Raw genomic sequence first — 17,335 nt, 5'->3', positions numbered from 1 at the left:
CAGATGATGTTCTCATATATTTACGCATAATAAAATTTATTGATTGTTTCTAATAATAATAATATTATGATATATTATCAAATACATGTCCCTCATTTACTGATTTTGATTTCAGTCTTGCGTCTCACAACTTATTTAGTTCGTAGTGTCTTCTAATATGGCTCCATTATCTAGAATTAAATTAAAGCAAAATACTTATTATTGTTGGATAGAATTTAAATTATTTTAAAAAAATGTAGTACGGGTCGAATTCGTATCTGTATTCGAGTGATTTTTTCCATGAGTGAAATGCTTCTACTACACTCTCTGGAAGTTGTCCGAACCGAAGCTACAACTAAAGTCGCGGATTTCATATGCCCGCGGATTTCATATGGCGGCTACTGTCACGTACATCCGGCATATTTGCACGCGATCGAAAAAAGTGCTAAATAATCGCACTTTTTAAATTGTCATATTATTTAAATTACGCTACTGATAATTATAAAAGTTTGTGTGGGCACTCAACAATACAATATCAATGAAAACTTTTCGGTCGTAAATATTCAATTTACGCAAAATCTTTGTCGGCTTTTGCAAAATGCCATAAGGTATAAAAATGATACTTTAGAATACAAACACCACATGTGTGACTATCCTAGAATTTGTCGCCATCGATTCTAAATAAGAATTCGTTATGGTGTGACATTTATATAAACCGATCTAGGATATTCGAAATGATTTTTTTTAACAAAATCAAGTACCACTAATTATATAATTTTATATGAAAAAAATATAATAACGATATCTGTTAAAAGAATATACTATCAAAAATATAATTAATCAATTTTGGTGCCCTAAAATATTTAAAGATGTTATTAAGAGTCTGTTTAAGTCCCCGATAAGCATGTGGTATTATAACTTGACCACGTGACCCCAATGCAGCGCTCGTCATGCGTGTTAAACATAGAACGCGTACGCGCATACTGAAATTGAACCAAACTACTCGTTTTATCTCAGTTTGCGAACCACCATATCATTATCTCTCTCATTCTCGTCACTTAAAACGCGAGAGAACGAAAGGGGAAGTATCTCACCGCTCGCGCTCGACTCGGAAAAAATGCCGACAATGTTCGGAAGCGCTCAAAACTGGCCATGTCGATTAAATTATTCCCACTTTACCTCCCGTTCTCGATAACCTCGGACTACTTCCGAGAGATTTTAGAGCAGGCAGAACCGAACTTGACCGAAGTAACCCACTATATTCTCCGTCCTTGGCCAACCTTGTCCAACTTCCAGAGAGTGTAGTGCAGGCATAATGAAATAATTTATTTAATTCTTAGCGTGGCGTTTTTTATTATGTTGTAAGGGGTGGTGTCGACAATCCGTCAATTCTCTGCGAGTTTTAAAGTGTCCTAAAACGAAGGTCGACAAACTTGTTTAATTTAGAGCCAGATCAAAAATATTTTAGGCTTGGCAAGCCGGAAAGCAAATTTGAAGGGAATTTAATAATTTATTTTAAATTTTCATTCGCATTATTTTTTATTTTTGTTTCAGGTTAAATTCATAAGGAAATTCAATAATATATGTAGTAAATGCAGTTTGCGATAAAATTATAATGTAGAGTGGGTTCTTCGTTTGTAAATGAGTTAAAAAATCAAAACATATAATCGACGTTACAAAACAAAACCATATAGAAATATTTCAGATTTTTATCAGCGTGTAATTTGACATATAAATACAGAAAGTTCGGGATATTTTTAAACAGATCATGTATTTAATTGACAAATTATCGTTTAACCACTCCGTTAAACCGTACATTTTTCAAAAAAACTTATCTACATAAACTGATCATTGAAAAGCATCGACGCGACGTTATCAAACGCCAGATTAATTACCGTGGATATCCCTATGTATGATGTAAAGTACCATGCATTACCGGTATCGTAACATCACAATAATTCACATGATTTTTGGTTGCCCACTTTTAGAATTGATTTTGACTCCAAACAAAGGCCTATCTGTTCAGTGAATTTTAATCACCCGGTGACGGGGCGGCGTATAATTGAAACGGACACCGAAACCGAAACGAGTTCAATAATTCAAATACCTCACTGTAGAATTGATGTTCGAATTCGACAGAGTAAATTTTAGCCTCTAATTATACTTGGGTATATAAAATATATGTGTGTCTCCATCGAGTTCGTATAAACGAATTTAATTGAATTTTTCAAATTCAAACATTCAATTCGACAAACATTTTCCTTGGAAAATGTCAATCGGAATTGATGAGAGTTTTCCATGTCCTTTTCAAATTTGCTTTATTAATTAATTATATAATTTATTTGTGATAAAAACAAAGCCTTATGTACTAATACACGCTCATATTTTACTGCTTTCATTGGATAGTTTTTCAAAACGAAGGTGATACAGACTGTAAGTATTTTTTTATATATATTTTATACTCTTAATCTACATCATTTTAAAGATAAGATACCTTTTTTTTTACTAAGAAAGGATTGCTCTGCTCACAATTAAAATTATTTGACGATCTCAAAATTATTATTATTATTTAAAATAAGTTTTTTATTAAATGACATATTTGCGTCATTTTTTATTGAATTTAATAGAATTACAAGTGTATAAAATAAATATTAATTTTTATTTTATATACAGGCGGCCCTCGACTTTCGAACGTTCGACTTGCGCACAATTCACTATTTCGCACATTTAAAAAAATAAACATTTTTTTTTAATTTTTTTTTTTTTTTTTAAAAACGTTTTGATAGCGGTGAATCTTTTGCTTTAATCGGACGTTCGTATTATACAAACAGGTCTACGATATGTTCAATTTTGCAAAATAAAAATATAATTAAAGAATACGTTCAAAATTGTGGAAAATAAAGATATATTTCCACAATCTTTAATGATATGTTTCCAAAAAAACACAGCAAAAACAAAACATGGATGAAATGGAAAATCTTTGTCATCGTAGATCGATGACCAACAACAAAAAGATGTCCCTCTGAGTATTTCAATTATTCAAGCAAAAGCTCTTAGTTTGCACAAAGATTGGAAGGATAGTTTAAAAAAATAGTTTAGCACGGTTTTTCAAGCAAGTAACAGTTGGTTTTACAATTTTAAAATGAGGTATTCTTTTCATAATATTAAATTTACTGGAGAATTGGCTGATGCTGCAAAAGAATTTATTTTCTAATTATCCAAAATTATTGAAGATGTAGAATATTCCTCTAGCCAAATATTTAATGTAAATGAGACAGGTTTATTTCGGAAAACTCTTTAACAATGAAAAATATGAATGAAGCCTTCACGCACCTTGACAAATTTTTAAATATTATGGAAGATTGTGATCCCAATGAAGAACGCATATCTCAAGTGCGTGGGGCGATCAATAAAAACATAGCATGTTATAAAATACTATATGAAGAATAGTGGAAAACAGTTAACTCTTGATAACTTTTCAAAGGAAACACCCGCAAACCCCACTTAAACGTGTCTCTTAAACGCCTCTTAAACATCTTATATTTACTTGATAAATAAATATTTTTAAATACACACAATTTCAATTTTTTTTACTTCCTTCGACTTTCGTACATTCAACATTCGCACACATTTTCAGGAACCAATTATGTGCGAAATTCGAGGGCTGCCTGTATGTTATAGTAGAAATAGGTTTACTTTATTTACTATAACGCAAAGAGTTTTTAATCAACTTTTCTTTTATAAATATAAGTAATAAAAATTTAACTAAATATCTCTTTGTATTTGTATAATTGAATATGTGACGCGAATAACGTTGTTATTAAATATCTAAATAGTCAACTTTACAGATACATATTTAAATTTTTATAATAATATATCTCACAATTTATTCATCAGAAAGTTTTTTTATACTTAAAAATAAAAATAATATATTTTTTTAATAAAGTATTTATTAAACTTTAAAAAAAAATCTGCCAATTAAATCAATAACTTATATTATATATTATATTTTTATAGGCTGACGGAACGTACGACACTCAATCATCTCTATCATTTTGGGCTACGCGATTCGAAAACGGACAAACTTTTCGCTGCGAAGCCGAGAACATAGTCAGCCGCCAAGAGTCCGAAAAGCCTTTGCACGCGACTAAGCTTTTGGAAATTTTGTGTAAGTAATATATAAATAAATATATTTAAAATGTGGCGGGAAATTCACTATTTTGCATACATCGTACCAGCTCCTCATATCTATCACCGAAAACATGCTTTTCTATTTATTGCAAGCTCATTAAAAGCGCGATTTTTTATGTTAAAACAAGTATTAACAAAGCATTTTATATTTTAATTTAAAAAAATATACATACTACATGATATATAGACATCGGAAAAATTTATAAGCATACAATGAGTATAGATATTTTCAGTCCGTTTGTTTTCAGTTCATATCTCAAATAACCCCAACGCAATGTCTCTCTATTATGTTACAACTATGGAATAAAGTGGATCGATGTGCTAATTCACAGCTATAAATCAGCGAGCACGCCTCATTATTACAAAGTCCAGCTTTGTGATTGTGTCCATCTTTTATTAATTGCCCTCGAGGGTAGGTCTACCGTCACCTCATTTGTGGCCAGAGCATAATGGCCGACCAAATTACTGAACGTATTTACCGATGAAAATATACTGTTTTTGACTTTCAATTAGACTATGTTGGTATTGAAATAAATTACAGACACCCTCTCGATCAAATGGAGTTGTAAATATTTATTGTACGCTCGGAGAATACAGATGATAAAAATGTCACGGTAGCAATATTAATTTGTTGTGTAAATAATATGAGCAAATATTGATTTCATTATATCGTATCAGTCTTATTTTTTCTAATATTTTGTGATTTATTTCAGATCCGCCTCTTGTCTCAGTCCGTCCAGAAAATATAACCGTGAATGAAACAGCTGATATATTATTGTTCTGTGAATATGAAGCCAATCCAGCATCACTCACCAGTGTGACATGGTAATTATACACTTAAAAATATTCCGTTTTATTTCCAGTTTTAAAAAAAAATTAAATAAAAAATATTTTTTATTTCTAGTTCTAGAAATTATAGTTTTAATTTTATGTATTTCTAAATATTTTCAAAAACGATTTTTTTTCTAGGGTTCAAAACGGTCAAGATCTCAACTTAGCTACCCAGCCATGGAAGTATGAAGGTGGAACTACCGAGCAACAAGCCTTATTGATTAGAAACAGCTCAAGCACAGACCTCGGAACTTTCGAATGCAGACTTGCCAACGCTGTCGGATCTTCAATCAGTCCTACTAACGTATACGTAGACGTTCACTGTACGATACTAAACATGAAAGCGTGATATAATAACCGACTGCGGCTTAACCAAACTTTCAATTCCATTACAGATAAGCCTCAAGTTCGAGTCAGAATGGAGCCTGTCGGTCCCGTGATTGAGAGCGATCGCCAAAATGTATCTTTGCACTGCGAAGTCGTATCTGGTAATCCTCCAGTTCTGGCAAGAGCCAGATGGTTTTTAGATAGCGATATATTGAAGCAGCTACCAGATTGTGATACCTCAACTCCTACGACAACTAAAAGTCCGGATGATACCACAACTGGTAAGTTTGAATTGTAAAATTGCGATATCTCAGCAACGTATTGATTTTTAATGATTTATTTTATAGATAACGATGACATGTGCGAAGACATTGATCCATCTAGATTGTTACTGCAACAAGCTAGTAGAGGCTTCCATGGAAACTATTCGTGCGAAGGAGGGAATTCGGCAGGATGGGGATTAGTTTCTAAGCCGACTGAGCTCCTAGTTTATTGTATGTTTTATATTATAAAATGAGATATTTTATGTTACTGATTTACTATTATTCATAAATAGACGATCCTGGTCCTGCTACATTGACATTTACACCCACAAGGGTCATCAAAGGACAAACTGTAGTATTGACTTGCTCCGTAGAAGATTTAGGAAGACCTGCAGCCACCAGGTATGATTTTAAATAATCAATCTTCTTTGCACAATCTTATGCATTTCAAATTATAGATATCGATGGTATCGTGGATCTAGAGTCATACCAGATGTAGTAACTCCCATGTGGACTATAGAACCGGTTTCTTTGGAAACTTCTGCGAATTTTACTTGCAGAGCTGTCAATGAAGCTGGATTGGGAGAATCTGCTACTGTGTTTGTTGAAGTATTAGGTAAATTATTTATTACATTTTGATGTAATTTATTTATAGTACATATTAAAATATATTTTTAATTATTACAGCGCCACCTGCGTTCATCAATAACATTCCACCATACACTGGAGTTTTATATAACTCAAAAGTTAGTATTGTGTTATTAAAAAAATAATTTAAACAAAATTATAACTATGTTAAATACTATATTCTTTAATAATCTAGAACATAAATATATCATGCCGCATTGAATGCTCACCTCCATGTTCGATTCAATGGTTAAAAGATGGTCGAACTATTTCACCATCAGCGCCATACTATAGAATAGACACTCCAATATCTCCAGACACAAAGACAAACGATTTTGAATCTGTTCATTCTCAATTAGTAAGTTTTAATACTTAAATATATATCATATAAGCAGTTGTATTCATTATGTTAATTATATTAAGGTTTGGAACATGACTCAATGGCCTGGAGGAGTTTTGGATAGATACAGAGATAATGCTAACTATACTTGCCGTTCTTCAGAAAATGGTGTAGGAGCTGGTGTTACAAGTTCTACGGTTTTTAGTGTTGAATGTGTGTTCTTAAAAAAAATTCATATATTATATAAATATAAAAGATATAGATTATTAATTTAATATAATTTATAGTTCCTCCTGAGAATATAACCGTAACTAATAAAATCATATCTGTGATTGAAAATATGGTGCCGGATAAGCCTGTGGAAGTTCTTTGTTATGCAAAGAGTAAGCCTGAACCACATTATGAATGGAGAAGAGCAAATTCTTCAGCTGCAAAAATGTTGTTCTCATCTTTGGAGACAATACAGCAGAAGAAAAAAGATATAGTACAAAGCAAATTGATTTTTAATAAACCAGTCGCTAGATCAGAAGGTGGAGAGATTGTATGTGAAGCAACTAACAAACACGGATCTACTTCTACTACTACTCGATTGAATGTTATGTGTAAGTATTTAATTGCAAATATTATTTAGAATACTATTTAATATTGTATATACTATTTTAGATAAACCTGAATGTGGTATTACTCAAACAGAGATTGATGGATATCAAGTGCTTGTATGTACTGCTAATGCTAATCCATCTGATGTAAGTTTTGTATTGATTATATTATGTCTAAAAAGTGATTGATTGGTCTTTTTAAAAAATATATTTTAGGTTGCCTTTACTTGGAGGTTAAAAAACGAGAACGATTCATTAGGAATTGAAGAGATAATCAGACAGAAAGGTCTACAATCGATTTTAAGACTGAATCCTGGAATACAAATGTTCAGGACATATCTTTGCGTTGCTTCAAATAAAGTAGGATCAAGTGTTCCTTGTGAAAGAGATGTTGCAGGTAAAATAAAATATGCTTGTGTTTATTTAGAATTAAACATAACATACTAACATTATATAATGGTTTTAGCTAACTTGGATAAAATAAGTAAGACTTTTAATAGTTTGAACTAATACTGATTTTTTTTTTTTATTTTTTAAATAATCATTGATTTATAAATTTATCTTGTATTAATTTCAGCTGGTAATCTTCCTTGGTGGCGTAGATGGGAACAAGAACCATTGATTTTAGCTGGAGCAGCTGCTACTCTATTGCTATTAATGTTACTTTTATGCATACCCATCATTTGCATATGTCGCAGAAGAAACTCAGATAAATGTAAGTGTTAAACTAACATATGCACATGTAAATTATTTTAAATTAAATATCATCTAACCTTTAAAATGCAAAGACAACAATCCTGTGGAGATTGAGGAACGTGAAAAGTAAGTTTTATATACTTACTGTTGAATATAATTTATTTTAATTGATAGGTTATATCTACATATATTATTTTATAATATACCCAAAAAAATGTGATTTAAAAATTAAATTCATACAAAAATATACTTTACTATACGCACAACCGCTCCATTCAAAGTATTCCCAAATTATTTATTTATAAGTATTTTATTATTTCATTTAATAGACAACCTCTTATTACTTTGCATTTATATATGCATGTTTATAAGTATTATTATATTTTAAAATATTGCTAATTTAAATGCTTTATAATAAATCAAATAATAAAAAATGTACAAAAGTTAATGTTATGAAATACATACTTTTAATCAACAGCTTCTATGAAGAAAGCAGGGTCTTGGTATACTATATCAATGCCACCTCGTAAGTTAAAAATAATAAAGTACAAAAATTGTGAATAAAATAACTAACATGAGTTCTTTTTTGAAGTGGTATTTACTGTATGATTTAAAATTATTAAATAACGCAATAAAATTCTATAAATTAACATGATTAAGGAATAAAATAATTATTATAACATAAAAAGGTCCAAAAGTAGGGTTATTTATTTTTATATTTTAATAAATTAAATATTTTTAATAAATTTTATCACGTTGTATTATTATGTGCTGAACTTTTAATATAATATAAACTATGTTTAAATGACAACAGTAAATGTGGCCCTAATACTGCTATGGGTCTAAGATCTAGTAAAATTCTTAGAATTTTTGTGACTGCTTAACTATAAAAATCTGATTTTTATTAGGTACAATTTACCACAGTATAAAAATAGTGTCGAGTTACATCCTGTCGGGTGATGACTGTCATATCCTTAAAATGCTTTCTGATGTCTCTTGAGTCATTGCGGGTCTCTCTCAGTTTGCCTTAAATGCTTTCTCTACATCTGAGCTCGTCTCTGACCGTGAGATGATATGAAAATGACACATATTTTATATTCTTGGCTCCAGATAGCTCTGGCGAATCACAGATGAAGATGTTGATGGGCCAATTGCATCGCTTTATGGTCCAACCAACGAAATTTATTTATGCCTTGAAGTGAAACTTTCATAAATCGTTATACAAGAAGTAGATAACAATAGCGATTTTTACGCAGAATAGACGCATTGTCTATCGCGCATCCTTTACGCATAAAATAATAATATTTAAAATAATAATACACAATTGTTAGCATTGTAGTAACTTCTCTATTGATATGTCTTATGTCTAGCGAGTTCAGCTGATTGGACTCCCTACAGTCGATAATTTAGGGCAGAACCAGACTCTTTGTTTTTGTCTAATACCTATTATTTATCTTTGGCATATTTCATTTTTTAATTAATTAATACATTCAGTGTATGTAAATTTTTAAAATGTGAAGTTTTTGCATTAGGTAATTTTTTGGCCATAAGTTTGTATTTGGTTTAAATATGGTTCATTGTTTTTAGACGCCGGTTGAATACGCATTTTTTTTTGTTTGTCACTTAAACTCAAGTACACAAATTAATTAGTTTTATTACTCTTTTAGCGAGTCTTTCGCAACTAATTTTGGAGTAAAGATTATTATATTTGAAGTAATGATTAAACAGCACTTTTTTAAAAATGACTTAAAAATATCTGGCGCGGACTCACCCTTTCCTATGCAGTGAAACAGTCAAAAACATCTGTATAAGTTTGATTTTTAACAAAAAAAGACTATGATCATTTTCTCATATTAAATTATTGTTACTCTTAAATTAAAGCTAGACTAAGGTAGTTTTATACGTTCAATTTGATCTTTATAATGGTTGTAATAAATAAATCATAGTTTAGGGTTTTATTTTAAGCTTTTTTTTACATAAATTTAAAATTAAAGACCATTTTTAACCCTTGATTAAATTTTTGTTAAGATTTTCGGTACAAATCAAAGATCACAAATCACTATTGCAGCTTGAAAATCTTGTAAAATAATAATCTATTCTTTTATTATATTCAGTTTGCCAGAAGTGAAAAGTTTATTTTTGCATTGAAGAATAAATTGAGGGTCGTAAACTTCAGTTTCTTTAGAACTATAATTGTTCAGTCTACAAAAATAAAAAAAAAATAGTGTTGTGTAAAAATAATGATTTTTTGCCCCCATTACTTTTTTTCCACTTTTTTAGACAAAATAACGATTTTTTTATTTTTTAAAACTGCAATTTTGAAAAAATATATTTATAAAATAGAACAAGTTTTATGTCTATATGATTAAAATTACAGCTGTTATTTTGTTCTAATATTTCACAGTTTCACGAAAATATAAAATAATGTAAGAAAAAAAATATTTAATTTATTTTTTAAGACAATTTTAATATATAACATTTTTCTCCATTGTTATATTTTTTACTTTCATGAACATTAATTTAACACACGAATTTAGCTGAAATATTTTTCATTACTATTTTTAGAAAATAATACTACGGCAGTCATCGTATCCTTAAAAACCTAAAATAAATGTATATAAAAATAGTTTGTAATTTTAATTTTTACTTTTTTCTCAATTTTTTTGTATCAGAGCTACGATTTTTTAGTTGTCGCTATTTTTAAACAAGGTGGCCAAAATATTTACAAGATCTATTTTTAGAACTATTTTTGTAACGATATCATCAAAACCCACATAAATTACCATAAAATGTAAAAAAATAATTTTAATTAGTATTTTAACAATATATTTCTAAATAAATCTACCTAAAAACCTTAATAGTATATATTTTAAGTCATTTTGATAGTATTTTTAAAGATATTTTCAATATTCAATAGATACACTAATATATATAGTATTAGAATAATAAGATACATATTAACAAGTAGTTAAACAATTATTTATGGATACTTTTGGACCTTAATATATAAACCTAAGTCTTATAGCCATAATCTAGTATTAATTTAATAGTAATAATCAGATCAAAATAATTTTATTTAGGTATAAAATAATTAATTTAATAATTTAGAATAAATTTAGTTTAATATAACATAATGATTGAGAAATGATTTTTGAGCAGATTTTTAACAGCACTAACCCCAGACGTTTTGAGGCTTACTTCACTTAACACAGGTATATAAAAATACTAAATAAATTTAATGTCATTTGTCGGTGTTATTTATTATTATACATATATTTCCCATCCTCACTTTATGTAATGTGATTTTATGTTTAACCGCTTCTTTTGCAACACGACACTTATAAATTAACCATGAATCATTCAACATTCATCGAAGTGTTTTCACTCATCGATTAAGAATCATGGGTTATCCTAGACGCAAACATTCCATTTGTAGTTGTAGTTGAAGGTTTTAAATACAAGTTAAATCATTCAAATATATTGTTGTGTGAATGTAATGGGGAAAATTATTAATTGTATATATATTTTCTTAATTCAGGCGGTCCTGGGAGCGGTAATAGCGGAGCCAGTGGTGTATCCGACGAAAGAGATACGTATCAAAATCTTTCGTTTCACGGACTTCAACATGTACAGACATCTAAAGTAAGTTGTTTTAGTTAAAAGTTTTTAATTATAAGTTGCCAGATCTTTCTCTTATACATATGATGATAATATATATAATTAATCAGTGAAAATCTGGCAATTTAACTCGTAACTAACAGTCCAATACCTCAGGGCAAATAAATGTTTTGTATGTCTAATAGTTTTTTGCTTTCAAAATTACTAACACAATACTAATTTGCTTTCAGAATACTAACCATCAACAGCAACAATACATACAAAACTCCAACTATATTCAAAATAACTCTATCAAAAACAAAGGCAAAAAGCAATTCCAACTGCCAGCACAAGACCATCATAGCTTCTGCTATTTTCAAGAGTCGCAATCTGAAAACCAGTGCGGCAATAACGTCCAAACACTGCCAGAACACGGCTCTTATGATCCCTCGTACTACTCCAAGACTTTGGACCGAAGTAGAGACAAAGCTCGGCAAAAGTCGAGCAGGATGAAGAAGTCTGAAAGTTTGCGCGAGAAGCTCTCGTGCGTGGGCAGTCACAGCACAGACAGCTTCGACAGAAGAACCTATCGCTCAAACTTGAACGACTTCTTGGCGTCGAACAACGACGCTCCCTCATACTTTCAGCACCTGCTTAAGAACAACACGAACCCGCAGAGAAACTACCCTCCTTCGTATAGTTACACAATGAGCGCCCTAACGCAGCACAGACATTCCAAAGACTCGGGAAAGAGCGGCAAAGATATGAAAAATAAAGAGAAAAAGTTAGTTTACGCCGATTTAGCATTAAGCAATCACAATATGAAATTTAAAAACACCGTTCATTCCAATAGACAGTTGTACGGAAATTTCGCTCTCACCGAACACGAGGACGTCGATAACTCAGTTAGTAATAATCAAAGATACACTAACGACGTAGTTAATTGTAATAATAATCAAAGAAAAAATAACCAGCCCCGACTAACTAACAACGAACAGGGCCCGTTGAAATATAACGAGATCGATGTCTAGGGTTAAAATTTTGGGTAAGTCTTAACACTATTAATTGAGGGGTATGAAAAGCAAAGGCAGTGGACTTTACAACAAAGCAACTCTAATTCTTGATTTATTTAATGCGATAGTTCAATAGTTGTTAATCTTATTCATCGTCATCTCATAGGATTGTTCTTTAGAATTCTAATTTCCCGAGAATCGATACTTTTACTTTTGATAATACTTATACAGTGATTGGACTTTCAAAAGGCATTTGACAAAATTTGACATAAGCTTCTTATTTAGAAGTGAAGAAACTTCGGATTTTTAAACGGTCTTGTTAGCTTTTGTTTGAGCTACTTAAATCACTGCCTTCAGTATTTAAATTATAGCAGTCGTCGCTTCAATTAGTATTTCGCTCATTCTCTTCTTCTTTAACGACACATGCTGATGAAAGTGTTTCAGAATTTTCATACAAATCACATGAACTTTTTACTGAAAAACCTCGAGTCGCTGTGGAGGTTGTCGATCATAATTCGACTAGCATTTAGTGTGTCATTCAGTATGCCCAGCGAAATTATCTTACAGCTTAAGCGGAATAATAATACGTCAGTTACTTAAGTGAAGTGCAATCAGGGGTAGAGTTTGCGATAAAGCGATGAGGATGCTCAACGTCGTTATGCGGAACACATGTCACTATAATAATTTAATGGCGATTCGCGTTCTGTACGATACGCTTGTTTGAGGCGTCCTTAAATATGGCTTTATTTTTTTAAATTCAAGTAAAGTACTCGTTGTTGATAAAGAGAATTTAATTTTTTTTTTCAATTTTAATTGTTGAATTAGACAAAGAGAGAAGCGGTTGCTTCTAAAATTTTTGATGATGTGAAGTTTGTGCAAATTTAGTGTATCTAAGTTGATGAGCTCTCAAAGTTCTGATGAACTCTGAAGTGAATTTTCAAGTGTGAATCACAATTGAAGTTTTAGAAAAATCTTTGGTTGCCTGTGTTCCCGCACGGCCCCTTTTATATTTTATTATCTGATATTTATTGTGGGATGGCTAATTATAAAATGGTGTGCATTAAGTATTTTTTTATTAGGAACAGATTGCCGTTGGCAGCTAGAGCAGATTACGATTGAAAAACAAAGTTTAATTCACGTGGTAAAAAAAACTATTTCTGCAAAAGGTTTTCTCATGGTGGGATCCCATTTTATCATAGAAGCTCATTTTTTGTCTTTGTTTTTGTAATTTTCATTCTTTTTAAACCCCATCTTTGTATATCACATACTGAAACTGGTTTTGTCACCAAGGTTTATAAGTTAATAGCATAATACTTGATACCATTTTTAGACCTGCCAACTATTAAATGGAAGGGTGGTTCAATTATTAAAAGCAAATAGCTAAAAATAGCTCTTCTACTGAAAAACATTTAAAGAACTGTATACATTTCTATAAATTTATTTAAAATATAGCTTGTTTGATTTTCATAAATAATAGAAAGTTTTAAAGCTAAAAATATATTGATTTATATTTTACTTTCCCACATAAATGCTCTTAGTTGAATCACTATAATCGCAGTAAACTATTTTGAATAATTTAAAACTATCACTTCCCTAAAATCAATTATGCTAAATGACATTGAAATATGCATTATATAAAAAATATTATTGAATTATATTTTATAATGCTATTTTAATCTTGTGAAAGTTTCTACTAAGATGGAGAATCTGTGTTATTTAACTTTGTCATTAAAAAGTTAATAATTACTTCACTAGAGCATTTCTTCTGCTTTCATTGAATTATTGGCTTTTGTCCCCAATTTTCGCTGGAGTGGGAACTTTTATAGAATATAAATATAAGCTTTTCTTTGTTACTTTTTATAAATTCGTTTTAAATATAAATGTATATTTTCAAACATTTTTTTATTTACAAGATTTTAAAGAGAATTATCCTTTAAGGTTTTGAAAAATAAGTCATATCTTCTCTATCTTTCAAAACATATAGAAGATTTTACTCCATTAAGTATTTTTTATATTCAAGGTCACCAAACTTGACATTCTTTGTCATTCTTAAACAAAAAAAAATTTTGAGCTTCAGTAGTAATTTCTTAGCTTTAAAAAGATGCAATTTCTCCGCCTCAGAGATAGTCTTTGAACAAAAATTTCGAAGTGACATTTTTTCAGGTCCCGTAGCATTTTGTCCTTCTTTGTCCTTCATAAGCAAAAAATCCGGGAGAACCTTTACATTTTTGGCTTCCTCCTTTGATATTTTCAAAATCTGGTCACCTTATTATATTAGAAACTTTTCTTTATCTCTGGATTTCTCAAAATCTCAAATTGTAATAAATTATTTTTTATTTCTTAAATATTATATTATAGATTATTAAGTATATAATTTATTACCTAATCAATTTCATAATCGCTAAAATATGCATTATTATTTTTTTAATAATAATTATTATAATAATGGTAAAATAAATTGATGTATATATTATGGGGGTTTACAAAATTTAAGGCATTTAAAAAATTTGAACAGAAATAAATTTTACATATAGCACAACACGAATAAAACGCGCTACTACAGATACAGTTTCAGAGTATACTATCAAGGGACGCAGACCCTTGGCGACGCGCTATATAGGGGCTCTTGTTTGCGGGTGCAATCTTGTGTCGTTTTTAAATGGATGAGGTGATATCAACTTCTAGCTATCCCTCTCAATAAGATCTCGCTCCGTGGAAGCAACTCAAAATGCTGTCGTCTCTCAAAGCAAACGAAGTATTGCTATTTTTTTAAAGTTTATCTCTTAACTTTATAAACCTGTTCTCATTACTTATTCTTAGCCTTAATCCATAATATATCCTGTCCAAAAAAATGTATCTTTTTTATAATGATAAAAAGTATATATGAATAATAATTTATTGACGATGACACAACTGAAGGCGGGAACGGAGTATTGCTTAAGCACTTTTATGTAACGTATGTAATCTTCTCAATATTTTTATGTTGTTAAAAGCTCTAAAGAATTTAGGCTGTAAATATATTCTTCAGATCCTTTACAATATTTTTTACTGCCTTTTCTTAAATAACCCATTTTTATACCATGTGTTTTTCATGTTTATTTATTATTTGTTTTTCTTATTTCAGGATGGCAAACCCAAATTTAGTGATACTTACATATATTAAGGTAAATAAAATGTAATATATTATTTAAATTATTTCATTATAAAACATATAAAACTTAGTATGTATTACATTTTTACAGAACTCCTTCTGTGCCGCAATCGTCCATTATATAACAAAACTATAGTAATGACAACATTATGTAATTGTGTACATAAATGATGACTTTTTATATTGAATTGAATCTAGTGAATTTTTATGTGAAATGTAAAAAAATCGATTATGTATGTAAATATTCAAATATTTCTTTATGAAAGTGTGTTAACAATATAATAATAAAATTGAGACAGTTTAATTAATTAATTAATGTTCACTATATTTGTCTTGAATGAAAGGCAAACATTCCAATGTTAATATTGGAGAATAAAAGCAAAATTTATATAACATACATTACATATAAATATGCAGCTAATAAAGTAGAATTTGCATTTATTATTTAGAATTTTTAATAATAATAGTAGTTTTGCATTTGATTCAATTAATTGGAGAACTGGGTTTTATAAAAGCAAAGACTGATTGTATAATTATTTTAAATATTCGGACTACAATTTAATAAAAAAATATTTTGCATTTAAAATAATAAAAGAACATTACAGCTGTTATCAAATAAAATGTATAATAACCTTCCATAAAAAATATTTTATCTATCACTGTTCATAATATTGTTATAGTTTTACTAAAGCGAACTATAAGTAGCATTGTTTCATCATTACACCAAATAAATAAATATTGTAAATATGTGAATTGTATATATTGTATTACAGATTATTTATCAGACATCTGTAGTAAATTATGCCAATATTTCAATTGTAAATATATATGTACATTTAATCTATTGATATGATTCATTGAAAATTAGAATCGATCGACTGTAATTTATACTGAATTTCTCGTTATACATGTATTGTGAAAATTTAAAGATAAATATTATTCTAGTCAATATTCTTTTTAAAGAATTATTTTTGTTTATCGTTTGTCAATCTGATAAATGTAAGACATGTGAAGTAATATTGTTTGAGTTTATGCGAATATTTCAGTATAATTATGGAGTAAGACTGTATAAAAATATCTTTATAATGTGTATATATAAAATATAATTGAATATTGTGATATAACATTGTGGCAATAGATATGTAACTGTGGTTTAACTAACGTTAATAGAACTGCTAATCATCGAAATGGCGGTGATGAGTCTTACTAAATAACGTAGAAAGTTTTCGTTTGGTTAAATTTGTATGAATGTATTAATTTTATTTAATCACATTTATAATTAATTATTAAATGAGTTGTTAGAACATTTTGTTAAACAAAAAATGCACGAATGGATCGAATTTATCTATATGAATTATTAAACAATTATATTTCATATATAAGTTGGGTCAGAAAAAATAAAATTTTATAATGCATGTATGAAATAAAAAATAAATTAAAAATTAAAAATGTTTTTACATTGAAAACCCTTTTCTGTAGTTCTTTAACATATTTTAAGAAAGAAATTTTTATTTATTTTTTATCATTTCAGTAAAAAAAAAATTGTATTGTATATATAATATATTATTGTAGCTTGTTTGGTTCAAAGCCAATACTTACAATTAACTTATTTTAATAATTAACCATTTGAGCAGTATCGACGTACATGTACGGTATTTGATCATTCACTGTTATAAAGTACCACAGATTGTTATATATTTAAATATATAACTGAAAAAATT

The 17,335-nt window shown here is 29.3% G+C and overlaps 1 protein-coding gene across 17 annotated transcripts in view; it reads left to right on the top strand.

Moving 5' to 3' along the window:
• Positions 1-17,063, top strand: part of LOC148235462 (hemicentin-1-like) — a 556,592-nt gene extending 539,529 nt beyond the window's left edge. For 4 of the 17 annotated variants that reach the window (XM_088185602.1, XM_088185603.1, XM_088185609.1 and 1 more), the window contains 20 exons: positions 3,997-4,147; positions 4,884-4,995; positions 5,140-5,324; positions 5,397-5,609; positions 5,676-5,822; positions 5,885-5,993; positions 6,050-6,207; positions 6,279-6,337; positions 6,415-6,576; positions 6,642-6,771; positions 6,846-7,160; positions 7,222-7,304; positions 7,374-7,554; positions 7,624-7,641; positions 7,735-7,872; positions 8,332-8,379; positions 11,392-11,495; positions 11,702-12,495; positions 15,588-15,627; positions 15,706-17,063. In XM_088185602.1, the coding sequence (XP_088041728.1) occupies positions 3,997-4,147; positions 4,884-4,995; positions 5,140-5,324; positions 5,397-5,609; positions 5,676-5,822; positions 5,885-5,993; positions 6,050-6,207; positions 6,279-6,337; positions 6,415-6,576; positions 6,642-6,771; positions 6,846-7,160; positions 7,222-7,304; positions 7,374-7,554; positions 7,624-7,641; positions 7,735-7,872; positions 8,332-8,379; positions 11,392-11,495; positions 11,702-12,481 (3,093 nt within the window). In that variant the 3' untranslated portion in view covers positions 12,482-12,495; positions 15,588-15,627; positions 15,706-17,063. Of the gene's footprint in view, positions 1-3,996; positions 4,148-4,883; positions 4,996-5,139; positions 5,325-5,396; positions 5,610-5,675; positions 5,823-5,884; positions 5,994-6,049; positions 6,208-6,278; positions 6,338-6,414; positions 6,577-6,641; positions 6,772-6,845; positions 7,161-7,221; positions 7,305-7,373; positions 7,555-7,623; positions 7,642-7,734; positions 7,873-7,945; positions 8,309-8,331; positions 8,380-11,012; positions 11,066-11,391; positions 11,496-11,701; positions 12,496-15,587; positions 15,628-15,705 lie in introns of those variants that run through there. The other 13 variants (XM_088185608.1, XM_088185613.1, XM_088185611.1 and 10 more) reach the window with 13 other exon arrangements.
• The last annotated feature ends 272 nt before the right edge of the window (positions 17,064-17,335 follow it).

The sequence above is a fragment of the Plectrocnemia conspersa genome, unplaced genomic scaffold (genome assembly GCF_051122295.1).
Source record: "Plectrocnemia conspersa isolate PC_06_02 unplaced genomic scaffold, ASM5112229v1 ptg000005l, whole genome shotgun sequence".
Lineage (NCBI taxonomy): Eukaryota > Metazoa > Arthropoda > Insecta > Trichoptera > Polycentropodidae > Plectrocnemia > Plectrocnemia conspersa.
The sequence above is the reverse complement of the archived record's forward strand: the minus strand, read 5'-3'. Positions and strand labels throughout refer to the sequence as shown.